This window comes from Miscanthus floridulus, chromosome 2 (genome assembly GCF_019320115.1).
Source record: "Miscanthus floridulus cultivar M001 chromosome 2, ASM1932011v1, whole genome shotgun sequence".
Lineage (NCBI taxonomy): Eukaryota > Viridiplantae > Streptophyta > Magnoliopsida > Poales > Poaceae > Miscanthus > Miscanthus floridulus.
In genome coordinates, this window is record NC_089581.1 from 174080324 (window position 1) to 174108209 (window position 27886).

Genomic DNA, 27886 nt, shown 5'->3' on the forward strand with positions numbered 1-27886 from the left:
CCTTCCAAAGGAGGCCTGAGACTTCGACAATATAAATTACACAAGAATTTCAGGTAGGAATGCTTCCTAGTGACCATTTCCAGACAACCGAACGCAGCCTTAGGGTGTTTGGTTTCTACCTGCCCTCCTAAAATTCCTGTCACATCGAATATTTAGATATATGTATAGAGTATTAAATACAGGACTAATTACGAAACTAATTACACAAGTTGCGACTAATTTGCGAGACGAATCTTTTAAGCATAATTAATCCATGATTTGACAACGTGGTACTACAGTAAACTTGTGCTAATGATAGATTAATTAGGCTTAAAAAATCATGTCGCAAATTAGCATCTATCTATGTAATTGGTTTTATAATTAATCTATATTTAATACTCTTTATTAGTATCTAAATATTTGATATGACATGAATTTTAGGAGCAACTAAAGAACCAAACACCCCCTTAATCTGCTGCCCATGCTGAATGCATCTTGAATAGAGAGAGGTGCTTATAAGAAAATGGACGCACCATAATGTAACGAATGCTCATCATCTGATCATGGTACGGAATGCTTATGGGGATCCCAGTCTGGAGAGAGAAGAGAAACCAGAACGAGACTAGTAGACTACTAGACTAGTGCCGGGCTGATCTTCCACTGTTCTCATATACTGTATTTGTTTACTTCTCGTCGTTTTATGGGTGCTATGTACCTCAGCCACTAGCTGTCGTGAATCTAGATTGAACTCACTGAACTACAGTGTGTTGTCAACATCTTCGAGGGATTTGCCTCCCTCTCTGAAGCGATGATCCTTGAGAACGTGGGGTTACCGTAGTAGCACGGGGTTCATCGTTCATGTAGCGCTAGCTAGACGAAGCGATGAACCCTTATTTCACGACCAAAAATAAACCATTGCAGCAAAAGATCACAAAACATACGCCTTGATCAAACATAGGAAACTGTGATTCTTCAACCGACATAGATACCATTCGAGCAACCATTTGCAAGCGCAAAATCAAAAAAACAAAAAAACTAATGCAACTTAATCGTCTACCCAAAACATCTGACCGATTTAAGAGGTCTGCAAGACAGCAATTTCTAACGTCACTTATTTCCAATCTCCGACACAAAAAGAGATGCGGTCACAGCCACGCAACAAACCAACTCACCAACCTCTGCGAGAGCTGAACTTAAAAATGGTGTCCGGGGTCCATGCGTATGTTATTTGAAGGCACCTAAAACATCCTGTTTGTTGTTCGTCGTCATCATCACCATCCTTAGCCCCCACCAGACCCGTACTTCTTGCCGAAGGCGATCACCTGGAGCTTGTCATACCCAGCAAGGACACCAGCACCAGCGACAGCACGGAGGATGTTTGCGCCAGCACCCTTGAAAAGGGACTTGGTACCCTCCTTTGCGACAATCTGCTTGAAAGCATCCAAGGAGCTGTTGTACTTGACGGCCTCACCAGATGTCATCATCATGCGACGGCGAACAGTATCAATGGGGTACGAGGCAAGGCCAGCACCAATGGTTATACCCCAGCCGAGCAAGAAGCTGGCTAAGAAGTTGTCCTGCACAACACACCAGTGAACACAATATTAAGATTCAGTAAAAGACCACATTTAACCTAACGTAAAAAAAGGACAAATATGTGAATCAATCAGCACAAGAAAATTGACTACGCACAAAAACTGTACCGAAGTTTGAGCATGGGACAAGCAATTATGATTCAAAGCAGGTTAGCACTACTATTGTAATGAGGATAGCAATCCAAGTTCAGGTAACTGACCTGCAGGGTACCAACAAGGAGCACTGGCTTCAGGGAGTCATACATACCGAAGTAAAGACCTCGGTACACAATGATCCCCACACAAGAGATATTGAATCCACGGTAGAGGCCACGAATACCATCACTGGCAAGGGTCTTGCGGTAAACATCAACAAGTCCATTGAACTGCCTCTCACCACCCTTCTTTGCAGCCTTGGCATCATTGGCCAAACGCGTACGAGCGTAATCCAGAGAATACACAAAGAATAGAGAGCAAGCACCAGCAGCTCCTCCAGAAGCCAGATTTCCAGCAAACCACTTCCAGTACCCATCCTTGTCCTTCTTAAAGTTGAACATGCGCTTGAAGTGATCCTTGAACGCAAAGTTCAATGCCTGAAGCAGGATGGAGCATTTAGGTTTAGCTAGTGCAAACATATGAAACGAATAATGATCACATAACACCAGAACAAAAACGGTTGGATGGGATAGGACATGGCACCTGTGTGGGGAAGTAACGGATGACATTAGCTGTGTTCCCTCTCCACAGTGAGACAAAACCCTCATCTCTGATTGTCCGGCCAAAGCAATCCCCAATACCCTTGTAGGGTTCAGAAAGCCTGCCAGTCTTAAGCATTTCATCTTGGTTCTGAATCAAAAGCTTGACACGCTCAATCGGAGCAGCAGCTGTCTTGGAGACAGCAGCAGAAACTCCACCCATCATAAAGTCGATCATAAATCCAGAAAAGCCTTTCTCTTTTGGGGCAGAAGCGAAGACAGGGGATGGTGCCATGACAGACGAGAGTCCAACAGTTGCATTCATCCCATGATATGACCTCCAGGGCGCATTGTAAGCAGAATAGGCATTGTTGAATACAGGGTTGTTCATGGCAGAATAGGAAGAGATTCTACTCAATAGCACGGACTGCCCATGGACCTTCTGGACCACAGACGTAGAGCGTAGTTCATCCGCCATTTTCACAAGACAGAAGCGATCTGTCAATCAACATGAGACGTTTGGGTCAGATTGTAAGCAAAGACACCATACATATGGAGCACGGGTATAGATAGCCAAATGTATACATGAATACTCCTAAAAGCACTTAAAAGGAGTTGCACCTAGATCAGTTTGTTTCCCAAGCTAAGTGGAACAGAAAGTTTACTCAGGGTATCATAAAAGGAGTATGAGCAGTTAACCACATGTAAATATAATAGCATATACTGGTGCAGCAAGATGGTTACAACATAATTAAAAAGACTGGCATTTAAGTAATCACAAAAAAAAATACATCTAATTGACAAGAAGCTTTGGCAATCTGTATCTACTATCTAGTCTAGCATAAACTTCTGAGACCTAGCAGTATTTGTTGATTCAAGGTCAGCCTGGCAAATCTTGAAACCTAGCAGCATTTACAACATGGAAAGAAGGGAAACTACAAGGGTTATTTCAAAATCGCTCTGATATCGTCTAGGGGGGCGTAACATAGAGCTATGATATCGACCAGGAAGAAGTGTCAAACATAGAGATCAACACCCAATTAAGCTACAATGTCGTTAACAAGCCCATCTCAGTATAACAAACATAGCACAGTAGCACATAGAAGCACTACTGTAAAACAGTGTCATTCATCAATGGATCTGTACATACGAAACTACAGTAAAACAAGCACATCAGGCACTAGACTAACCATTATATACAACAACAACAACAACAACAAAGCCTTTAAGTCCCAAACAAGTTAGGGTAGGCTAGAGTTGAAACCCAACAGAAGCAATCAAGGTTCAGGCACGTGAATAGCTGTCTTCCAAGCACTCCTATCTAAGGCTAAGTCTTTGGGTATATTCCATCCTTTCAAGTCTCATTTTATTGCCTCTACCCAAGTCAACTTCGATCTTCCTCTGCCTCTCTTCACGTTACTATCCTGACTTAGGATTCCACTACGCACCGGTGCATCTGGAGGTCTCCGTTGCACATGTCCAAACCATCTCAACCGGTGTTGGACAAGCTTTTCTTCAATTGGCGCTACCCCTAATCTCTCACGTATATCATCGTTCTGAACTCGATCCCTTCTTGTATGACCACAAATCCAACGCAACATACGCATTTCCGCGACACTTAGCTGTTGAATATGTCGTCTTTTCGTAGGCCAACATTCTGCACCATACAACATAGCAGGTCTAATCGCCGTCCTATAAAATTTGCCTTTTAGCTTCTGTGGTACCCTTTTGTCACATAGGACACCAGACGCTTGCCGCCACTTCATCCACCCTGCTTTGATTCTATGGCTAACATCTTCATCAATATCCCCGTCCCTCTGTAGCATTGATCCTAAATATCGAAAGGTATCCTTCCTAGGCACTACTTGACCTTCCAAACTAACATCTTCCTCCTCCCGAGTAGTAGTGCCGAACTCACATCTCATATACTCAGTTTTAGTTCTAGTCTAAAACCTTTGGACTCCAAAGTCTCCCGCCATAACTCCAGTTTCTGATTCACTCTTGTCCGGCTTTCATCAACTAGCACTACATCGTCCGCGAAAAGCATACACCAAGGGATGTCCCCTTGTATGTCCCTTGTGACCTCATCCATCACTAAAGCAAACAAATAAGGGCTCAAAGCTGACCCTTGATGTAGTCCTATCCTAATCGGGAAGTCATCCGTGTCTCCATCACTTGTTCGAACTCTAGTCACAACATTGCTGTACATGTCCTTAATGAGCCCGACGTACTTCGTTGGGACTTTATGTTTGTCCAACGCCCACCACATAACATTCCTTGGTATTTTATCATAAGCCTTCTCCAAGTCAATAAAAACCATGTGTAGGTCCTTCTTCTTCTCCCTATACCGCTCCATAACTTGTCTTATTAAGAAAATGGCTTCCATGGTTGACCTTCCGGGCATGAAACCAAATTGGTTCATAGAGACCCGCGTTATTGCTCTCAAGCGATGCTCGATAACTCTCTCCCATAGCTTCATAGTATGGCTCATCAACTTAATTCCTCGGTAATTTGTACAACTTTGAATATCATAAGAGACATACTAATATATAAAACTCATAAGAGACATAACACAGATGGAACAAAACCATCTCTCGAGACCAATTTGAGACACAACACAAATGGAACAAAACCCGCTCTTGATACCAATTTTTTTTATCCAAGATAGACTGAACATGCAGCTATGGAGTGGCAAACAAGAGAAAAACAAAAACAGCATTTGTATACAAGCATCAACAATATCAAAACCTAATGACAAACAATGTGCGAACCACCAAGGTACCAACCAGCAGTAGTCAAGCAATTGATGCCTATCCAGGAAAATAAGCAATGCAAATTGCAAACTATTGACTATCTCGATTCTAAGTTCAAAGTTCAGTGTATTTAAAAACCACTCTAATGTACGTAATGCACTCATGCAATAGCAAAAGAAACATCCGAAGTTTCACAAAAGTTGTACTTCACAGCAAGTTGTCTACCCAACCCATTATCACAAGGACCCTGTGATTCTAAACGGCAAGCATGCAAACTTTTAAACAAGAGTGATATTTGAAGTGTGGCTCTGAGTTTACTTACATTGCTAAACAGCAATGGACTGGTCCTCGAAACGAAGTAAAGAATACTAGCTCTTTGTGTACATATTTGAGTCGACAGCACTAGACTAGATGACACCTGATGTTGACAGGAACTACTAGCTCGCACAGACCGCAGTTTCAGTTCTAGTTCCCATAAACTAAACCCTAAACCCTAAATAAAACATGCTACCGATTAAAGGTAAGCCAACACGCGGAAATAACAGAGGCAAAACGGAACCGTCGTATCAGGAGGCCGTGCATATGCGTCCCTGCTACAGAACTAGCGAACTGGAAATTAAAACCACTTCATCCATCCAGATCTACGGTCCTCTGTACTACCAACGAAGTTCAATTCCTCAGGTAAACTTCTCACATAGCCAGATCTACCGACAAACCGCTATGCACCCATCTCAAAAACAAAATTAGATCCCGACTGATCCCCTCGCAAATTAACGAACCAGACCGAAACGGCTTGGTGGAGAGAGAGAGAGAGTGCGTACCGAAGAGATGGAGAGAGTGAGGATATGGAGCGAAGCCCGGGTTCCCGCCGACGCCGCGGTCGGGTGGAGCCCCGTCGCGGCCGGCGTCTCCCTCGCTCGCGCCGTGGAGGAGAGAGGTGGAGTTGGGACGGGGGCTCTCTGGCTGGGTCGCCGAGACCTGAGACCTGAGACGAGACGAGACGACTAGGGCCTCGTTTAAATGCATTCCAAATTCCAAATTTTTTCACTCTCTCTCCATCACATTAATTTTTAGCCATTTGCATAGAATATTAAATGTAGGTAAAAAAATAACTAATTACACAGTTTAGTTGGAAATCACGAGATGAATCTTTTGAGCCTAGTTGGTTCACGATTGGACAATATTTACCAAATAAGACGAAAGTGGTACTATTTATCGGATTCACTTTTTTCACGATCTAAACGAACGGTATAAAAGACCTGGGGTTTGGCTGGCGTGCTGGAAGAGTAAAAAGTCCAAAACGCCCTTCCAGAGAAATGGGCGAGTTTTTTTTTACTGCGAGTCTTCTTATTTGGATTGAGGAGGAAAAAGAAAAAATGGGTCTTTTTTTAAGGAAGGCTCCGGAGTTCGGCTCGGCCCAGCCTTGTGCTGCGTGCGGCCGTAGCCCGTGACGATCTCTCAATTGGGCCGAGGAAGCTACGCTGGCCTTTCCCATTGGTGTTGGGCCCGCTGAACAGCTCTGTCCGTCCATGGCGTCCAGGGTGACGGCCCACGACACGTTGCACCACGACGGACTTGCCCGGCCCAGGAACTGCTTGCCACTCATCGCATCGCTTTCCAGCTGCAGGCTGCAGCTCCGCCGGCCGAATCGCCCTAGGCCCCTAGCCCCTAATGGTGGTGGTCTGGTGGATTCGCGCCATACACCGGCATCTCGGTGGGTCGGACCAACAACGCCTACCTGCAATCCTGCGACACGGTGCTGCTCTGCTCGTCTTGGGTTCTGGCCAACTGACCATCACTGCGTATACTAGCTTGGGGGTGTTAAAAATTTTAATCCATGTTCTATCAAATATTTGATACATGCATGAAGTATTAAATATAGATGAAAAAAATAACTAATTGCACAGATTGTGGCTAATTTGCGAGACGAATTTTTTAAGCCTAATTAGTCTATGATTTGACAATGTGGTGCTACAGTAAATATATGCTAATGGCGGATTAATTAGGCTTAATAAATTCGTCTCATAAATTAGTCTCCATCTATGTAATTAGTTTTATAATTAACTCATATTTAGTTCTTCTAAATAGCATCCAAATATTCAATATGACATGAACTAAAATTTAGTCCATGGAACCAAATACCCCTAAGCTTTAAGCCTAACCCTATCACTCTCGGTGTCTGTCAGTGCTCACGGAGTCACGGGGATCACAAAACTAGGCCTTCCGACCCAAAAACAAAAAATTTTCAAGATTCCCCATCACATCGAATCTTACGGCACATGCATGGGGTACTAAATGTAGACGAAAAAAAAACTAACTACACAGTTGGCCGAGAAATCGTGAGACGAATCTTGTAAGTCTAAATAGTCCATAATTAGATAATTTTTGTCAAATAGAAACGAAAATGCTACAGTAGCCGAAAGCTAAAAATTTTCAAAACTAAACGAGCCCTGGTGGAGCGCAGCCTAGCAGTTCGGTGCTCTAGCAAAAACTTGTATTGAACATCGATACCAGCGATCGGTTGTTGTTTACAAAAGGATAGCATTGGATCTTGCATGCACACGCGCAGAGCGCAGTTGTCCTTTGAGTAGTGAGTCGCCGTGATACCGTGACAGGAATAGGTTACTGGTCGAGCGAGATCTTTCACCGGGGCTCTTTGATAATTTCCCTCCAACAAACACCTAACCACGACTGAGCACGGTCCGCAAGAGTACGAAGCTCCGAGCACATGGGTCCAGAGGGCTCTGGAACCATCCGGAGACACCAAAGTCCTCGTATGAAAACGTACTGTAGTTTAGTTAGGGGTTCTACGGGACTAGAGACTGTAGACTATTTTTTAGTCTCTTTTAGTCTCTTTTAACTAAATAGTAGGGATTATTATAGGGACTTTTAATCTCTAGTCCACTTATTCTTTGGGATAGGCTTTTTAGGACTAATAGATCAACTTTATAGCCCTTATTTCTCTTTCTCTCTCCTCCCTCACCTCAGTCCTTTAGTCCCTTTTAGTCTCTGAAATCAAATATGTCATTTAGTCTCTTTTTTAAGTCTCTGGCTGGTCCCTCAAACAAACAGAGCCTTATTACGAGCAAGGACTTTCAGCTCTCCGGCAGAGATTGGATTGGATAACCAAACATGCATTAATACGTGACCTGATCTGTCCCCGTGTTATACTGACACATGGAGTACTCCTACCTTAACCTATCCGTTGAGTGCAGCAGTTGAGGCAGAGGTAGTTTACACTTTCGTCCACCAATTGAACCGCGTGAAGTGCAGCAGTTGAGGCAGAGGTAGTTTACACTTTCGTCCACCAATTGAACCGCGTGAAGTTCTGAAGGTTTTCTATTCTTCTGGTCTTGTTTAGTTGGGTGAAATTTAGGAATTTGGCTACTGTAGCACTTTTGTTTTTATTTAGTAATTAATGTTTAATCATGGACTAATTAGGCTTAAAACGTTCGTCTCGCGATTTCCAACTAAACCGTGCAATTAGTTTTTTTTCGTCTACATTTAATGCTCCATGCAAGTATCGCAAAATTCGATGTGATGGCTACTGTAGCATTTTTGGGAAAAACTTTTTGAACTAAACAAGCCCTCTGTTGTCAGGAACGACAAATATCTGATGGAATTCAGAATCAGGGCTCGAGGTTTCCATCATTCCGAGACGGGCCCCTAAGCTAAGCATCTTTATTATCGAACACTGTCAGCCACTCAGCCTGTTCATTTGTTGGTTTCAGCTATGGCTTATCAACTATGATACAATATTTTTCTCTCATGATAAATTAGCACCAACTAGACTTATCTACCTAGAGACCATCTAGCGAACAGGTTGACTGTCTGCAACGCTGACCTGTGACCAAACTGTTATTGCTAATTTTCTACCGCTAGGTGAAAGTCGGAAGGACGGCAAGACGAGCAGAAACCAACGCTTGCCACGGGGATTATTCTGCGCATAGTGCCATGTGAAGCATCGTGCTCAAGAGATAAGATAAGCGTCGATGTGAAGCTGGAGTGGGGTTTGACCCTGTCATGTCTTGACGCTTTCAATGTCAGAGAAAATTCACGCCACAGGCCTGCAACCACACAGCCAGGAAATTCAGAGATGCGGTGCGTGTGACATGACGAATCCACGATCAAATTCAGAGACCTGGTGCAACTGGAAAGCCGCGCGTCGGCCGTCGGCTGGTGTGTGGGATCGGAACCACTGACCCGTGGGCCCTTGTCCCGCAGTGCTGCCTGCCACGCGCCCACGCCGCGCGCGCACCACCACCCCCGGGCATAACCACCGAGGGCCGTCACGCCGCGCCGCGACGCGGACGCCTCTCCTTCCGCTTGCCGCCGCCTCGTGCTCGCGCGATCGGACGACGACTCCACCGCGCCAACCGATCTCCCCTCTCCTCTCTCCGACTCTCCCCGCGCCCGCGGCGAGAAATAAAAGAGATCCCCGACCCCGACGCGCCACCCGCAAATCTCGCTCTCCCGGCCGCCCGCTGCCCGCCGCCGTCCCGCACGCCTCGGCCGCGCCGCACGCTCGCCCGCTAGCGCTCCGCGGCGCCCGCACGATCCCATGGCCCCCGCCGCTGCCGCCGCAGCGGGGCCCTCGCCTCGCAGGTGGCTCGCGGCGGCCGTCATCGCGCTCGCCTGTCTCCTCGTGCCGGCGGTCGCCAGGCCCGACAAGGAGATGCGGGAGAGGTTCTACGGGACGCTCGTCACCAACGGCACGCACAACGCCTCCGGGGACGGCAGCATCGCCGAGATGTTCGGCCGCGTGCTCGACAAGGAGTTCTCCGACAGCGACACGCCCGACGGTACGAATCTGGATCTGCGCCAGGCATTTGGGTTCGACCTGGGTAGCAATGGCTCGGACAAGAGTTTGTCACAGTCTTGGGCTTCGGCATCTGCCGTACTGTAGCTACAGATTTTATTATATCATTCAGTATTTTTTTGAATGACGATTTGTGCTTCTGTTCATCCTCTTGCAGCTCCCGACAAGAGTAGCTTCAACAACAGCGTATCAGATCATCAAGTAGGTGTGACTTTCCTCTTGCATGCATGTGACCTATTGTTCTCCGATGACGTTTGCCGAAACTGCTGTGTAACCTTTACAATTATTAGTTTTTTCTTTTTCCCGAAGAACCACATTTGCATTTATTAGTAAGATGGGGCCCTTTTTGGAAAGTTCACCGTGAAAAGTTCACAAATGGTGAATGAACATCATGCATGTCTACTATTGCCCTAGATTGTCACCTACAAGAACTAGTAATGGGTAATCTAGTGAATAAATATGGAATGGTAGTAGTTTCCAATGAAAGCAAAGAGAAGAGTTCCATTTAGGGAATGTTTCCAATGCACCTGCATAATTAGAATCTGCTTGGTGAATCAGTGACAAAAGTGAAGTGAAGTGCCTCAGCAACCTGCAGGATTAGTGAGAGTCAATAAAAGCGATAAATGACACCCTTGCTAATCACAAGATTTTTAGCTTCTCATATCAAGATACAGTGTTTCGATGGCACTTGCTCCTTTGCTGTATATGTGCAGATGTCAGATTAGTTATATGTTTTATGCTTATTATGAAACTTTATATTTTGTAAGTGTGTTGTTCTGCCAAGGTAACTCGATGTATGTGAATTTTCCCCAGCCTCCCGTTATATCATTTGGGTATAGCTTTGCTTCTTGTGTTGTGTTGAAATTACTAATATCTCGTGACCTGATTTACCCTGAGTATTTAACTGTGGAATTGCAAGGATAGAAACAACTCACTTCTTTTTAAAAAATAAAAAATAAAATGGACATGAAAATTTAGAAAACTTTGTTTTTGGCTGCTAGATTTTTTTTTTCTTTCAGTGTGGTTTGCTATAAACAAAATAGTAATTTGTTTTTTGCTCAGGCTGTTCTGGAGACAGTAGCTGTCATTACACATGACAAGAAGAAGAATGATTCACAGCATACTAAGTATGGCCAGAATTTGAACAACATCATCTGTCAAACTTGCTATATCTGTAGCACCATTCTTTATCAACTTTCTGACTTACACACCGGTTCTGGTGCAGTTCCCCAAAACCTTTCCAAATAGGTGACATGTTTGGAGGCCAGGATGAGACCTCTGATGACTTGGAAACTGTGATAGATAAGGAGGTGTGTAAATTCACTTAACATCATATGATCGGTCTGGTAGCCGCTTACTGAAGGCGTTAACTTTGCACAGGATAATGTTTTTGTGATGTCAAATCGTAAAACAAAGTATCCAACTCTTCAACTAGATTTACGGTCAGCTGCTCCCCACCCCCACCCCTTCATACCTTCACCTGTATGTGCCCATTTGTAATCTCCTATGGCCCATAACTCGTTATATACAATTTCTCATTGCAGATTGATTAAAGATCTGGTAATTATAATCGTTTCAGCTACTGGTGGTGGTATCATATTCTCTTGTATGGGGCAGCCGGTCAGTAATTTTGAGATATTTTTGTACTTAAGTACTTAACTTCTTACATATTCGGTAGGCATGATATATGTTATTCTTCCAGGTTATCGTTGGCTACCTACTTGCTGGTTCTCTAGTTGGACCTGGGGGGTTGAACTTTATCAATGAAATGGTGCAGGTAACATGATCATTAACAGCTTACAATACAAATTGCACTTTTGTCCCTTTTTCTTTCTTACTTTTGTCCCTTTTCTATTATATATGCCCATCAAAGGGTTAGTATAGACTTTGAAAGGACAAGACTCATAATTTGGTTAAACTTAAAGGAGCATGGCCCAGACAATTTTCTTACTCTTAAATCATGCTCACCAGAAGATTAATTCCATTTGGCAAATTGAAGTCACATACTTATCAGAATTATTGTGTTCAACTACAGGTGGAGACTTTTGCTCAATTTGGTGTAGTGTTTCTTCTTTTTGCTCTTGGTCTCGAGTTTTCACTGACTAAGGTACTAAAAAATTCTCTGGATGTTGTCTTGAGTCCAATATATCTCTTTCCAAAGTATTTTTTGACAAGTGTACAACTGTACATGTCAAAAGGTTTCCTTACTGTGCCTGTCATTTCTATCAGTTGAAAGTCGTTGGTCCTGTTGCTGTACTTGGAGGTCTGCTTCAGATTGCTCTGTTCATGTTCTTATGTGGGCTCACTGCAGTGGTATGTGCGTCTATCAAGCTTTAAATTGTCTTTCTTGTTTCTTGGATACATGTTGGATGTTGCACTGTAATAGAAGAACTGCTCTCCTAAAATTAATTTGCAATTTTTCCAGTTGTGTGGTGCTAAATCATCCGAAGGAGTGTTTGTTGGTGCCTTCTTGTCTATGTCATCTACTGCAGTGGTAAGTATATTTGTTCAACGTGGCTGTCATTTTAAATACACCCTCCGTTTCAAATTGTAAGTCATTTTAGTTTTGTTCTAAGTCAAACTACTCTAACTTTGACCAAGTTTATAGACAAATATGTTAACATTTACAAAACTGAATAAAAGTATCATTAATGCATGTTTCAATTTTGATTTTAGTAAAGTTATTTTGATGTGTGCTAGATGTTGATCCATTCTCCTATAAACATGGTATGCTGGTCAAACTTAGACTAGTTTGACTAAGAACAAAATTAAAACAACCCACAATTTACTATTACAATTTGATTGGGCATTTCAGCTGAAGAATGGAGTAGGTGGAATATTTTTGGGCATGTTCCAATTAAATGAATAGTCTGGCAAATTGTTTTCAGACATTAGTTAAGAATTTTGAGGATCTTCAATCTGTTACCATTTTTCTAGGTTTCGAAGTTTTTAGTGGAAAAAGGTAGTACAAACACGCTTCATGGTCAAGTTACAATTGGAACGCTAATACTTCAGGTGAGGACTCTCATCCAATTCTTTCATATATTTTCTCATCTATTGTTATGATCTGGGAAAAAATATTGGTTTTGTTTGAAAAACTGATATTGGAATCTTTAACTCATGTAGTAGGGTAAACCTCTCTCTTATTTGGATATTAGATTATTCTGTAGAGCTTAAGAAAATACATGGAGGGCGAACTTAACATTTAGTACATGGCCAAGTTAACTAGTATTTGAGCGGTGAAATAAATTGTACTTAATGCTTCTTGGTATGGTAAGATCCCTTTAAGGGAAGCAGGTTCTATGGGCTAGTGGTATAACTGCTTGTGATTAAGGTTCAGTGATGTCATCTGTGTTTCGTGTCTCCCTTACTCCAGGATTGTGCAGTTGGCCTGCTGTTTGCTCTCCTTCCTGTTCTTGGAGGTGCTAGTGGCATTTTTGGAGGAGTGATGTCAATGGCGAAACTGTAAGAATATTACCGTGTCATAAAAATATATCTGACTGCTTTTCTTTTGTCTTGAGTTAGGTCATGAAATGTTTTGCATGTGCAGGTTGCTTATGCTATCCATATTTGTAGCTGTTACATATATGATGACATGGTCAATTGTTCCCCGATTCTTAAAATTGATGATTCAGTTATCTTCACAGGTTAGGCCAATTGTGATGCTCCTCTTTGTTCTAGCTCTGAGTTTGGCTTTTCTTTGCATAGATCCTTAATGATGCTTTTGGCAGCTTGTTGCTGCATTACTTTTTTACTCGTTTTCCTTAAGTGTGTTTGCACATGAGCAGGGTGGTTATCTTTTCACTCTTGTGCGGAAGAGGTTATTATAAAGATAATTATTTGCAAAATCAATTTGTCTCCACTCTGTCTTGTTACAAGAAATGCATGTTCTTTATGCTGCAAAACCTTTTTGTTTTAGAAAATATAAAAAAACTTGGCTACATCATATTATTCTTTACTGTTTGGCGAGCACATCTGGGTATGCAAAGCATAAACTGAAACTAGACTTGTTTGCATATTATTTCGTTATTTCACAAATGAGATAAAATGGGGGATACCTTTACTCCAAGCTACATGTCCTCCATATGATGTCCTGCTGAACATTTTCAGATGTACCTGCCTTCCCCCCCCCCCCCCCCCCCCTCACTTCCTAATGCTCTTTTAATATTTGCAGACAAATGAACTCTACCAATTGGCCTCCGTTGCATTTTGCTTACTTCTAGCCTGGGTAATTTTTTTTTCTTGTTTCATTTATTAAAGTATATTCTGTTATTGCTCCAGTATGACTTTTGAGGTATATAAGCGCAATGTGACAAATGGCAATAGTGTCAAATGCTTGCCTGTGCACTGGTATAGCATAGAGTGTTCTCATGAAGCATGAAATTGAGATGGCAATGATTTCTTCACTTTATTTTCTATACTCATGTTGTTATCACAACTTTGGTGGCTGCTCATATTTGGCATTGAGACAACTAAGTCAGGAATTGAATAATGACCGCAGCATTGTGAGAGCTAAGAATAAATAATGTTTTATTTTTCCCTGTATGAAGGAATTGGTTCATTATGCATGAGACAACTATAGAGATAAACCCATGCTAGTTTAGGGTGAATCTGACATGAGAGGGGCAACTGTTAGTATAATGCTTTTATTTTCTTTCATTTTTCTTTTGAGATATTTCAAAATTCCATCAGCATCCATACAAGTACAACATTAACCATGTAGACTGACGTCGTAATTTTGGATTTGCCAGTGCAGTGACTATTGTGGATTGAGTCTTGAATTGGGGTCATTCCTTGCTGGCGTTATGATATCAACCACAGATTTTGCTCATCATACTTTGGAGCAGGTGCTATTCTGAATCCAGCTCACGTTGTACTTTGGTGTGACTAGTTGACATTACTGGAAGTCCGGAAATCAACTGTTTCTTTGTTTTTTCTCTTTCCCTTCTTTACATCAATAGGAGTTAGGCTGCTTTGGAAGGAATGCACTTATGTTATTACTTTGCTTGATCTTGGTTTAGCATGCTTTAAGGACATTTCATTTTAGTAAAGTTGAACTCTCTCTATATATAGCTAACTTTTCTCCTTTATTTTAAGGTCGAAGCCATTCGCAATCTGTTTGCAGCGCTCTTCCTTGCAAGTATTGGAATGCTCATACATGTTAAGTTCTTGTGGAATCATGTTGACATATTACTTGCAGCTGTTATACTGGTTATAATAGTAAAGAGTATTGTAGTAACTATTGTTGTAAAGGCATTTGGATACAGCATCAGAACAGCTTTTGTTGTAAGTATCTTCCGTTGGTGGTTCTCCATCAGTTTTTCACCAATCTTGAAATGTATACTCACACTTTCCTTCTTATTTGGTCAAGGTTGGGCTGTCCTTAGCTCAGATAGGAGAGTTTGCTTTTGTGCTTTTGAGCCGTGCCTCCCATCTCCATCTTGTTGGGGTAAATTAACCTATCTTTTTCATGTGTTTCTTTTAAACATATGTTCATATTTTAGAACAACAACTCCAGATTGCCACACATTCATGGTTACAATTTCTTAACTGTTTAAAATTATTTTTCAGGGGAAAATGTATCTACTATTACTGGGAACAACTGCCCTTAGCTTGGTAATTACCTTTTTTATCTTATATTGTGGGCCTTAGCTGTTAGGTATACATCTCTCACTTTTCTGTTCATTGTTGCAGGTAACAACTCCTCTCATTTTCAAACTAATTCCTGTGGTAATGCACCTTGGCATCCTTATGCGTTGGTTCCCCTCGGAAAACAGTATGCAGAGTGAGGTATCCTTTACTATCCTCTTTGCTGATTTTATTCAAAGCTTGACTTATTGACATTGTTGGCTGGAGTGGTAAAGGCGTAACACCTTGTTCAAATTTCATGATCTAGAATCTTTGACATGTTAGGTTTTGAAGAAGTGTCAAAGACAAACTACTTAGTGAAATATCACATTTGTGTTTTTCTTTTGCTAATCGGTTGAGGTACCTTATATGCCATTCCAGTTCTTTTTCTTATGTACACTTGAATCTGAAAATAGAAGTTTTCTTCTTCAATGAAAACTGGGATCATTCTTAATGGCTACTCATCAATATATATAAATCTTTAAATAGTACAACAATCCCTTGTGTATGCTTTTTCGCGGACAATGTAGTGCTAGTTGATGAAAGCCGGACAGGAGTGAATCAGAAACTGGAGTTATGGCGGGAGACTTTGGAGTCCAAATGTTTTAGACTCAGTAGAACTAGAACTAAGTATATAAGATGTGACTTCGGCACTACTACTCGGGAGGATGAAGATACTAGTTTGGAAGGTCAAATAGTGCCTAGGAAGGATATCTTTCGATATTTAGGATCAATGCTACAGAGAGACGGGGATATTGATGAAGATGTTAGCCATAGAATCAAAGCATGGTGGATGAAGTGGCGCCAAGCATCTGGTGTCCTATGTGACAAAAGGATACCACAGAAGCTAAAAGGCAAGTTTTATAGGACGACGATTAGACCTGCTATGTTGTATGGTGCAAAATGTTGGCCTACGAAAAAACGATATGTTCAAAAGATAAGTGTCGTGGAAATGCGTATGTTGCGTTGGATTTGCGGTCATACAAGAAGGGATCGAGTTCAGAACGATTATATACGTGATAGATTAGGGGTAGCAACAATTGAAGAAAAGCCTGTCCAACACCGGTTGAGATGGTTTGGACATGTCCAACGGAGACCTCCAGAGGCACCGGCGCGTACTGGAATCCTAAGCTAGGATAGTAACGTGAAGAGAGGCAGAGGAAGACCGAAGTTGACTTGGGTAGAGCCAATAAAAGGAGACTTGAAAGGATGTAATATACCCAAAGACTTGGCCTTAGATAGGAGTGCTTGGAAAACAGCTATTCACGTGCCTGAACCTTGATTGCTTCTACTGGGTTTCAACTCTAGCCTATCCCTAACTTGTTTGGGACTTAAAGGCTTTGTTGTTGTTGTTAGTAGTAGAGCCAACCCCATTTGTTCAATTGGTATTATATTAGTTATTAATATTCTTTTATAGCTCCATACCTGATCATATTTCAGCTTCCATTACAGGATAAAGCGGTTATGCTTGAAGCTCACAACAGATCACTCTAATTGCCTAGCTACAACATTCTTTTGATTGACAGTGATTTATTTGTGCATCGACTCTTTGCACATGCCATGAATACATTGGAGAAACAATTACACACCAATCCCCTTTTGTGGCGATATGGGAACACGAAGGGATGGGCAAAGTTAACAGCTTGGCCAGCCGTGGGGCTCTCCGTATAGCATTCTTTTGATTGGAATTTTGAGTTGTACATACTGTACATGTCGTCAAGGTAGCATACAAGGGATCTGTCCATATGAGGAAGGCGCCGACGGCCCTTGGTTTTGTATCATTGTTGCCAACTCGATCAGTCTAGGAAACTAGGTAGGGATTTTGGTACCTTGTGCTCAAATGTACAATTATTGTCAGAAGATGACGGGAAAGTTGTATGTTATGTATTTGCTCTGTTCTTGTGATGACCAACTGACCATGGACACATGAACACATCCATCATGCTATGGTCAAAGTAGTGTTCACCGTATCGATTATTAACTCTGTTTGTACTGCCATTTGTGTGGCGAACATTCGTCCTGTTGGTTTGGGCTTGTTTGGCTGATAAGCCATGGCTGAAAGTACTGTTGGCTGATTTGGTGTGAGAGAAAAATACCGTTCGTTGGCTGAAAAAGTATGGCTTATAAACTAAACAAGCCCAAATGAATAGGACGATTGTTTGCTTGAGGACAGCTTGTTTGCATCGTCCTTTGGCGCGTACCGTTTGTCGTATCCATCGGACAAGGGCAAAGGCAAGGACTGGAGGGGGTGGTTGCCATGACTCTGGATGTATGATATCTGATCCTGGGTAATGCTGGCTCGTGATCCAAAGTTGGTGCTGCCATTAAATCGACTTGGTTTAGATGGAGAATAACTGGATTGAGGTAATGGCATTTTGACGCTTTGTGGTTGCTTCGGTTCAGCACTTCAGCGGGTGCTGCCGGACACACATGCACAGCGAGTCAGCGAGGGTGCCTGGGCTTTTTGCTGCTGGGAGCTATTGGCCAGGGGCCCAGGAGCTTTGGGCGGCCATGGTGCGATCTGAATATGCGACAACGACGCGTGATCTCGAATTCTTCTATTCAGGTAACCACTTGTTCGGTAGTAAGAATGGAATCACGATCTCGTATTTTCCATCATTGGGTTGAGGATGACTGGAATCATAAAAAAGTTAAAAACTAAAGAATTCTTAGTATAAGCTAGAATAGCTCTGTTGGTTAGATTGTATGGCCCCTTAATTAATCATAAGGTTGGAGGTTCGAGCCCTCCTTCTAGTGATTTGATTTTCATTACACCAAACTGACTTTTTCTTTTGACAACATACACCAAACTGTTTTTGGAATATTTTTGGCATGTCACTAAACAGTTCCATATTTTTCATTTCACCAAACTATTTTTGAATTTTCTATTGGCATGACACTAAACAGTTCCATTTCTTCTGAATTAGCTCTACCTTTCCATTTCACCAAACTATCTTTGGTTTTTTTTTTGGCATGTCACTAAACAGTTCCATATTTTTCATTTCACCAAACTATTTTTGGGATTTCTTTTGGCATGTCACTAAACAGTTCCATTTCTTCTGAATTAGCTCTACCTTTTCATTTCACCAAACTATTTTTGGAATTCTTTTGGCATGTCACTAAACAGTTCCATTTCTTCCAAATTAGCTCTACCTTTTAAGCATAGCGTTATTGCTTTTTTTTTTGTATTTCACCAAACAGTTCCTTTTTTTTTATTTCACCAAACGGTCCCATTGTTTTTATGTATCTCCATCTCGAGAGATTAGAGCCGCCTTTTATGCATGGTCTTCGAGATGGTGTAACAAAAGTTCACTAGTTTCACATGAACTCTAATACATGGTCTTTGAGATGGTGTAACAAAAGTTTACTAGTTTCACATGAACTCTAATACATACGCCCTGTTCGCTTGGCTTATATTTTTCTCTCACAACAAATCAACCAACAATACTTTCAGCCATAACTTATCAGCAGCGAACAGGCCACATGAATGAATGATAAGATGGACCAACAATGGATCATTTCTTTCAAATCTGTTGTACAAAGAAAAATGCAGTGTGTCTCTTGCACACCGTTTAATTTCAAAAAAGAGAGAGAGATTTTCACGAGAAGACAGTAGAACACCAGTCACCCGACAGCTAGGCTTTCTACTTGCGAACACCACCCCACTTTGCCATGCTTCCTCCATTATGGTCTCACATGCATTCTGTACCGTTTGGCCATGTGCAGCTAAGAACACACGATGAAGAGCTTCTTCATGAGCTCTTGAAACATCAGACAAAGCAAGAGCAGGGACAAAGCACTGTCATTAGCGAAAGCAGTTGTGGTGTCTGCATCACACACTGACAATAATACAATAATAAAAACAACGTCCTCGCCAATGAGAAGATGCATCCGTGGCTTGCCTGTTGCCTCAACGGCAGTGCAGCAGATGTAATGGGCCCCATTCCCACAACGATATGATATGAATTTGTCTGAATATGCTGTAGTGATGTGATACTTTTTGTATTGTTAACTAATTGATGCTAACTAACTTTACGGATTCTCAAGCTTGTCTCTGACTATTAAATGAAGGGCAAGGTTGTTTCAGATTTACTGATGCAGACGTAAAGAAATATGAACGTGAATGGTAGTAGAGAATTACCACGGAGGAGAGGCTCTTCTTCCCGACGTCAACCGCCAGAGCTTGTCCGCACCTCAGTCTCCGGCTGAGCACCATAAGCTCCTCCAGTGTCGTCGCCGCGCTCCTCGGAGGGCTCCATGGATTGCTCTTGTTCAGCTGGTCCTCGTCATTGGCCACCTCCCAGCTCTTCTCTGAAGGCGCCCGGGGAAACTGAAACTGAAACTCCTGGTCCTGTGCTGAAGTATCACCACTGGAGTGGCTGTAGTCTTCTGACTCTGAAAACGAGAACCAGCCATCACGACGGCCGGAGGAGCCATCTGCCCATGCTGCAGCACCAGAGGTATCGCTGCTGTCTGGAAAACCAAATGCTTCCAGCTCAAAACCAAGAGAGTATTCCTCCTCGCTCTCGACCACAAATGGGTTCAGTGAGCGGGAAGATGCTGAAAAGCCACCATGATCCGGGGGGAGCACATGGAAGGGAGATGCTTCCTGCAGAGGCTTCCCAGGCTTTTCTTCCCACTGGAATGGCACGCTCACAACAAGCTTTGTCGGGGTCAGGGATGGGCATGCGAACGCTACTGGCACTGGCTTGGAGATGACCCAGTCCCTCTTCGGTGCACCGGGCTTCACCTCCCAGAGAAATGGGACTGAAATCTGCTGCTTGACGCGTTCCGAGGGTTGGATTCGGGCAGCTCAAGCTCCCCATCCATTTTTTAGATATTTGGTTTGGAATTTGGAGATGAAATTTGTGCTGTGTTGCTGCATCTTGCCTGCACTGCTGATATATATAGGAGAGAACTTGTGGGTTAGATGAGCTGCTCCTGCATCACACTGCTCTTGTTCAACTGTTCCTTTGCTATGCCTGCAATACAATTAGACAGTACCAACTCCTCTTTAAGCTCAGACCATGAAGAAAAATGGTCTTCAGATCTCAGCAACTGCTCTTGCATTTGCAGTTTTTTTTTACATAGGTTCAACTTAGAAAGAGCCTTACATAGACCGAAAACCAAAAGGATAAAATCACAGACATGGATTTGGTAATTTGACCAAAACAATCACTTATTCAGCAATAAATCTAAATACAATTTACAAATGAAGCTGTGCCACAGTAAAGAATAAAAAAAAGAATGTGACCTTCATCTGTAGAAAAATCAGAAAACACTTTTCCTGTTAACATCCTATTCTGCTACTTACTATGTTGTGACAGCAGAAGATCAAGAGCTAATTCTAACGGACTCCAAGAACTGTACCACTTCTGCCATGCTAGGTCGGCTTGATGGTGTATTGGAAGTGCATACCAGACCCAATTTGAGAACTTGAACCAATTCAGCTTCAACAAATCTCCTCAGGCTTCGATCAAAGCAGTCCGATGCGGTTCCATCCTCCAATATCTCTCTTACATAATCACGGAGAACCACAGCTGTAGCCACCCCAGGGCTGTCCACAGGTTTCCGCCCTGTCACGATCTCAAGCAAAACCACCCCAAAGCTAAATACATCACTCTTGTCGCTATATCTCAAAGTCGGAGATGCCAGCTCTGGTGCAATGTACCCAATTGCAGTGTGAATTCTACTCAATTCAATGCTTCCTAGTATTGGCAACAGCTTCGCCAATCCATAATCAGATAGCTTAGCTTCATATTTCCCATCTAACATAATGTTAGAGGACTTGATGTTGAGATGCAGGATCTGTGGCCGGCAATCATGGTGGAGGTAAGCAAGGGCACGGGCCGCTCCAAGTGCAATGTTGAACCTCCGCTCCCAAAACAGTTCACCTCCAGTACCTCTGCTGCTGCTCTCAGAGAAAGCAAGAGGACGGATACCGTGGAGGTGGTCGTACAAGCTCCCATTGGCCATAAATTCCAAGAGAAGCAACTGCATCGAGGATGACCAGTAGTAACCCTGAAAAGCAACCAGATTGGGGTGGCTGAGGTTACCAAGCTGGCTCATCTCATGCTCAAACTCATCTTGGCCTCTCACCCTCCCTAGTGTCTCCAGTTTCTTCACAGCAATGGATAGGCCATTTTCAAAAGTAGCCTTGTACACTGTACCAATTGATCCACCACCAATGAGACAGTCTTTATCAAGTAACGCCTTAGTTCCAGTTTCCCAATCTTCGTACCTTGAAGGCAAGCTCTTGCTGAAAAGCACCAATTTTCCAATGATGGCATTTGAGACTGGAGATGCAATTGGGGGGGTGCTCTCAGACACAAGAACCTCTTCCTCTTCCTTACTGTCCTCTTCTGTACTCTTACGTGTATAAGCCTTGATGTTTAACGCACAAACAATGCATATTCCAATAAGTATGAGGGCTGCAGCAACAATGGCGATTATGACAGGCACACCCAATCGTTTGCGGTGCTTCGTCCCAGTCCCACAGTTATTGGGCAATGGAGAGCCACATAGTAACTGGTTACCCATGTATGCAGTGTAATCAAATTTCTGCAAGACTGGCTCAGAAGGGATCATGCCAGATAGGTTATTGAAGGACACGTTGAAATGTGTCAGGTTAGGGAGGTTCCCAAGCTCTGGAGGGATTGGCCCAGTCAGTTGATTCTCCGAGAGGTCTAGAAGAACAAGGTTTGTGAGCTGCCCAAGTGTGACCGGAATGCCGCCATCAAGCTGGTTCCTGTGGAGATCAAGCATCTTGAGGTAGGTTAAGTTGTTGAGTGTGCCTGGGATAACTCCTTGCAGTTTGTTGCCGGACAGGTTCCTGTGTTGATTTAATTTCGCTACTAGTCAGTACATGGAAACATTGTTACCAGAAGCGAATTGCAGCAGTGCGAGTACTGAACAAACACTTACAGTTCAAGCAAGAATCGGCACTGGCTGAGGGATCCTGGAATCTCTCCTGTGAGAGCAAGGCCCGCGAGGTCGAGTGTGACAAGCATCTCAATCCCACCAAGCTCAGCTGGAATCGAGCCAGAAATGTGAGGATTGCCCGCGAGCCGGAGAACGGAGAGCGACCGCAGTGTCCCAATCACAGGCGGTACAGCTCCAGTAAGAGCATTCGCCCCCAAATCCAAAACCCTCAGGTCGCGGCAATTCACCACGCTCTCCGGCACTGGCCCCGTGAGCCGGTTGCCGGACGCATCCAAGTATGAGAATTTGGTGCCGCAGGTTGCAATGCTGGGGATTTCGCCGTCAAAGGCGTTGGAGGAGACATTGAAGTAGGTGATGTTTACCGAGCCAAGAAGCGCAAAGGGCGCGGCTCCGGAGAAGTTGTTGCTGCCGACGTCGAAGAGGTCAATGCTGCCGCAGGAGGTGAGCTTGCCGGCTATGTCCCCGGAGAGCGCGTTGCTCCGGACGGAGATGTAGTTCATCTCCGGCGGCGCGCAGACCCGGTCGGGGAACTCGCCGGAGAGGCGGTTGTAGGAGAAGTCGAAGCCGGCGAGGCGCGAGCAGTTGGCAATGCCGGGCGGGACGGGGCCCGTGAGGTCGTTGTGCGCGAGCGAGATGTAGCGGAGGCGGAGGCAGGTGTCGAAGAGCGCGGCGGGGATCCCGCCGGCGAAGCGGTTGTAGGAGAGGTCGAGCAGGCGGAGCCACGGGAAGGCGCCGAGGAACGGCGGGATCTCGCCGTCGAGCGCGTTCCGGCTGAGGTTGAACTTGCGGAGCGTGGGCGCGAGCGCGCGGAAGCTGGAGGGGACGCCGCCCGTGAGGGCGTTGCCGAAGAGCGAGACGGACTCGAGCGCCGGGAGGCGCGCGAGGGAGGGCGTGAGCGTGCCCGCTAGCCCCGCGCCGTGGATGCGCAGCCGCGTCACGGCGCCCGAATCGCAGGTCACCCCGGCGAAGTCGCAGGGGTCCCCCGTGGGCGTCCACTGTCTCCAGCACGCCCCCCGGGTCCGCCGTCACCGCCGCCTTGAAGTCCAGCAGCGCCTGCCGCTCCGCGTCCGTCGCCGCGCCGGCGCAGTGGCACTGGCAATGCAGCAGCAGCAGAAGAAGAAGCGGGGCCAGAAGAACCGCCGCCGTAGGGGCGGGCGTGGCCCGGGAGCGGCGCGTCATCGCGACAGGGGCAGGCCGCGCTGTGCCACCGCACGCAGCCGCAGCAGCAGCAGCGGCATTAGCACGACCAGCTCGGCTGCCGCTGGCCGCTGCCGCTACTAGTAGGCGGCGGCGGAGTAGTAGTTTAAGCAGCCGTTAACTGGCAACCACGGCGCCGAGTAAAAGGAGTAGTGAGTAGGTGGCGTTGGGTGGCGTGCGTTTTGGTGCGGCCGCGGGCGTCCGGTACCAGTACCACACCACGGCACCACGCCAAGCGTCCAATCCAAGCGAGCGGCCGCCTCGCTAGCCGGCTAGCCGCTACCGCATCTACACGTGAATTCTAGGCGAAACGCTTGGCTTTTGGGAGGTCCGGTCAGCGGGGCAGTAGATGGAATGATGGCACAGAAAAGGGGAGTGCGTGGCTTTCCGGGTTGGGGATCCGCCGGCCGCCCGGCCCGGCCCGGCGTGATCGGAGCATTTCCGTTCAGATCAGGGCGGGAGCGAGCGGCACAGTTTGGTGGGGCGCTGGTGGGCGGCGCCGAGGCCGAGCCCATTGGGGGGTGGCTGTATGGGCGCGGCCGCGTGGGCGGGACGACGAGTTTTGCCAGTTTGCCTCCTCCCAAGGCCGCCGTCCGCCGCCCGGGACGCTGTTTCTGCGGTTGGGTCATGGCATTGGCACTTGGCTGTGGCAGCCGGGATCCGGCACGGCGAGGTGCCCGTTACGTGCGCCTACGGGCCAGAATGGACTCCATTCAAGGCCGTGCCTGCTCGTACAAACTACGGAGGCGCGTGTCGCCCATGAATACGACTACGTCACTCACGCCACGTGCGTGCAGTCGTGCAGCGTCCCGTATCGTCCTGGGCACCGTACCTGTACTGATGCACGCCGGTTAGCGGTGGGTGTGCGACGGGAGTACGGCGTACGACCGGAGGACTGACTGCGGTTGATGAGAATTGAGAAACCAACTGTTGTCCTGCAGGCTCAACCCCGCCACCAACAAATTGTTCTTTTGGCCAAGTCAAATAGGCGATTTGGAGCACTGTAGCACGCCTGTTGTGCTCCTTTTTAGCAATGCGTCTTGCAGTTGGTGTGCCTTTTTTATGGCAATGATTCGTTAAGAGTTCATAGACGTGCTTGCGGGTGCCAAATGGTGTCGCGTCATTGTCATATCTTTGTGAATTGTGACCGAGGTTCCGCGAGCAAAGATAAAATAAGATCAAATGCAGAGGTCTCTCTGTCAAAGTTTGACGCCTTGACAGTAAAGGTCCTTAATTATAAGTGCCAAAGAAAAGTGCCTGAAAATGAGAAGAAGCGCGTGGATACAAACCGCTATTGCACATGATCTACTGTATAATGATCTAAGAAAATTACCTTGGCCAAGATTTTTTCCCTTTCTTTTTTTATGTTCTATTTCCAAAATTTATTTGTTTTTTAACCTTGGTTAATCAAATATCGCTTGTCTTGGCTGTTCGGTTATTCAATATTTTTCAGCTTTCGAATTGCTCTTTGTTTGGTTTTACCTTTTTCCCAAAAATAAAGAGCTTTAGTTGGTCCAATTGTTCTAAATATATCTTTTTTGTGTGTGTAGTTCAGTGTTCGAAACTCCTGATGATACAGTAGTTTTCTCTTGATAATGCAATTTTGATGCTAGTGGAATAAATTTGATGTGCTCATAGTATAACTCACTGTGATAGAAGTGAAACATTATTTACTTATATCGATATATATTCTTTTTTAATTGTTTGTTTATTTTATTTTATTATAGTCTCGCATGCATAGAGAAACAAAATAGGATGCATGTGACAACATACAAAAATTATCACAACAAAAATATGGAAGTATTTAGACAACTTTGACATGCTTATTGTAGAATATCATGAATATAATAGTAGAGACTAGAGACTAATGGAAGGCTGAGGTGGCCATGTGAGCTGCCCGCCTGCCACTGCTAAAAGAGAGGATGACCTTTTCAAATCAAAACAAAATAAAAAGAGAGGATGACCTGACTTGGGCCTTCAATGTTTTTATGGGTTGGCTCAGCTATTCTCCCCTAAATAAGCCGGCTGCTTCCAGGTGGTGGAGCAGGGTCCACGTCGGCCGAAATCCTCCTGGACGTCAGATCTCTGATCGTGTGGCTGTCGTTTCCTGGAGCGGATTTCGCGTGGAGTGGCTCCTGCGGCTTTGTGTCAACAAAATCGCTCTCCACTGGCTTCTCTCCGGAGTCAGCGTCACCTAATAAATTTGGGGCTTCCGCTTCCCGTCTCTAGATTCTTTCCCTTTCTCTCTGACTCGCCTCTGCCATCTGTCGCTCCGCCTTCCCTTCCTTGCGCTCCGCCTCTGCCTCCGCATTGCGCCGTCGCCGGCCAGGTCTGCTCTACCCTTCGCATCCACCGGCATTGACTCCCCCGCGGTGGATCCGGACGTGGTTGACCCCATTGCTGCAACCATGGATCTTCCCTTTCCTCCCTCCTCCTTGTTCCTCGGGTTCCCAAAACCCTAGGTCCGTCGCATCAGTGCGCCCTGTGCTTCGTGCTTCACCTCCGACCGGTGTAGACTGCATTGGAGCCTTCGCTTCGGTTCTGTATGGCGGGGGGTCTCCCGCTAGTCCTCCAAGGGCGACGGGCCTACTGGGCCCTCGTCGTGCTGCCTCTGTTCTTCTTTGGGCGACAGGTGCTTCGTTGGGTTCTTTGCGCTTGCTTCACTACCTCCCTCTCTCCCCGTGCGGTGGCACACCGACTGTGCCCCTATGTTGGTCGCGCATGGTGTGCAGGTGGGCCTCAATGGTGCCGCGGTTGGCACGGAGCGGTCTCAGGTGCTCCTGTTTCCTCTTGTTTTATGATTTTGCTTTTGTCTCTCTAATTTGTCCCGATGTTGATTTGGATTCCTATTCTAGGGTTTGGCCTATAATGCCTGCAGCTCCATACCCGTTGCTCAAGGATTTGCCATTTGCCATTAATTTTTTCCTTCAGCCTGTGATGAAAATTCCATATCCGTTGCTCAAGGATATGAACTGATGTTCATTCGCTTGTGAGGTACTAGGCATGACCTGCTACTTATATTGTGCAATTTCTAGGTAACCCAGTTGTCTGCATGCCTTGAAACTCTAAGTTGATGAACAGATGATGATTGGTATGTTTCTGAGGCCTATAAAAATCTTGTCTTCATTCAAAAAAAATCTTATCTTCTTCATTGCAACAAGAGAAATTTTACAAACCTTTAAAAAAATATGTTGGTTTGCAAGACTTACGTTCAGTTCCAGGTAGAGGAATGCAAGACTTAATATGGTTCAGTTCCAGGTACAGGAATGTAGGACTTAATATGGTTAAGTTTTGTCCTTTAATTTCAGATATCCAAATCTATCTTTTGATAGTGAAATGAACTAAAACTCTAAAACTCTATCTATACACCATGATCAAACTTTTTTTTTAGCTTAGCAAATTTTTACTATGACACAACCTAAAACTTTTGTTTGTACAACTAGGTGCAATTATGTGACATGAACATCTGTATCTGAATTTTACTAATTCAATGAAATGCCTGCAAAGTTTGTCCTTGTTTTCAGTATGAGGTTCCTTGATCAAGCTTTGTACATATATGCATATATTTCTTATGCCTCTAAAACTGTTAAAGGTTTCCTTTGTGATCTTCTTTGCCTATGATCTAGGGGCCTTTGCCTTGCAGTCTTCTGTGGCTGTGATGATAGCTGACATATCCATGTTCCACCTGCATAGTCAAAACATCTTTGTATTGTGCTTTTTTCTTTGCCATGGCCTTTGTTTGTGATGAACTTGTGCATTTTTAGTTGCCACTGGATGTGATTAAATGTGACTCACGTTTGCTTGTCATTCTAATGTTTTCTAACAATTTTTTCCCTCTAAACACATTTGTCGTTTGCCATTTTCCCCTTCTTCAGGCATGTGATAAAAATTCCATATCTTTTGCTCAAGGATATGATCTGATGTTCATTCGCTTGTGAGGCACTGGGCATGACCTGTTACTTAATTATGCAATTTCTTCGAGTAACCCATTTGTCAACATGCCTAGAAGCTCCAAGTTGATGACCAAATGATGATTTGATTGACAGATTACTGAGGCCTCTAAGAATCTTGTCTTCCTTGTCTTCGTTGGAAAAAAATGCAGACCTTTTATATTGATCCTGTGTTTATTTTTTCCTGATATTTATGCAGCTTAGCAATGCCTTCGTCCATTTAGTTGTGCGCTACACCTTTTCCCAAATTTATTGCAGTACTGCTTCTAGATAGGAATTGTAACTCAACCATCAAGTTTGTTCGTCGGTTTCTAATAAGGTCAGCTCTTGTTGCCTACAACAAAATACA

At 44.5% G+C, this 27886-nt stretch overlaps 3 protein-coding genes and 1 pseudogene across 4 annotated transcripts; 1 reads left to right on the forward strand and 3 right to left on the reverse strand.

Annotated features, from left to right (window-relative positions):
• Positions 1–907: 907 nt before the first annotated feature.
• LOC136535755 (ADP,ATP carrier protein 1, mitochondrial-like) lies at positions 908–6009 on the reverse strand. Its single transcript, XM_066528144.1, has 4 exons — positions 5823–6009; positions 2253–2746; positions 1775–2146; positions 908–1556 (listed from the first exon to the last, which is right to left on the reverse strand). Exons 2-4 carry the CDS (start codon positions 2724–2726, stop codon positions 1260–1262), a joined length of 1143 nt encoding a protein of 380 aa, XP_066384241.1. The 5' UTR covers positions 2727–2746; positions 5823–6009; the 3' UTR covers positions 908–1259.
• A 3191-nt stretch (positions 6010–9200) lies between these two features.
• On the forward strand, positions 9201–17429 carry LOC136535757 (K(+) efflux antiporter 5-like). 2 transcript variants are annotated; one of them, XM_066528147.1, is made up of 20 exons: positions 9201–9803; positions 9978–10021; positions 10883–10947; positions 11046–11130; positions 11201–11262; positions 11365–11440; positions 11523–11597; positions 11856–11927; positions 12050–12133; positions 12246–12314; positions 12758–12835; positions 13197–13285; positions 13371–13467; positions 13995–14048; positions 14572–14667; positions 14918–15106; positions 15192–15269; positions 15392–15436; positions 15515–15610; positions 16889–17429. In XM_066528147.1, exons 1-20 carry the CDS (start codon positions 9563–9565, stop codon positions 16940–16942), a joined length of 1749 nt encoding a protein of 582 aa, XP_066384244.1. In that variant the 5' UTR covers positions 9201–9562; the 3' UTR covers positions 16943–17429. The 2 variants fall into 2 exon arrangements, with proteins under 2 accessions (XP_066384244.1, XP_066384245.1); XM_066528148.1 differs by having other exon boundaries at positions 9203–9803; positions 16901–17429.
• A 1509-nt stretch (positions 17430–18938) lies between these two features.
• LOC136535759 (uncharacterized) lies at positions 18939–20278 on the reverse strand (annotated as a pseudogene).
• LOC136535758 (probable LRR receptor-like serine/threonine-protein kinase At1g12460) lies at positions 20107–23853 on the reverse strand. The gene is given in 3 exon segments (XM_066528149.1): positions 20107–22280; positions 22373–23385; positions 23387–23853. Coding segments are annotated over 3 exon segments (2694 nt in total). The 5' UTR covers positions 23570–23853; the 3' UTR covers positions 20107–20782.
• Between the last annotated feature and the right edge of the window lie 4033 nt (positions 23854–27886).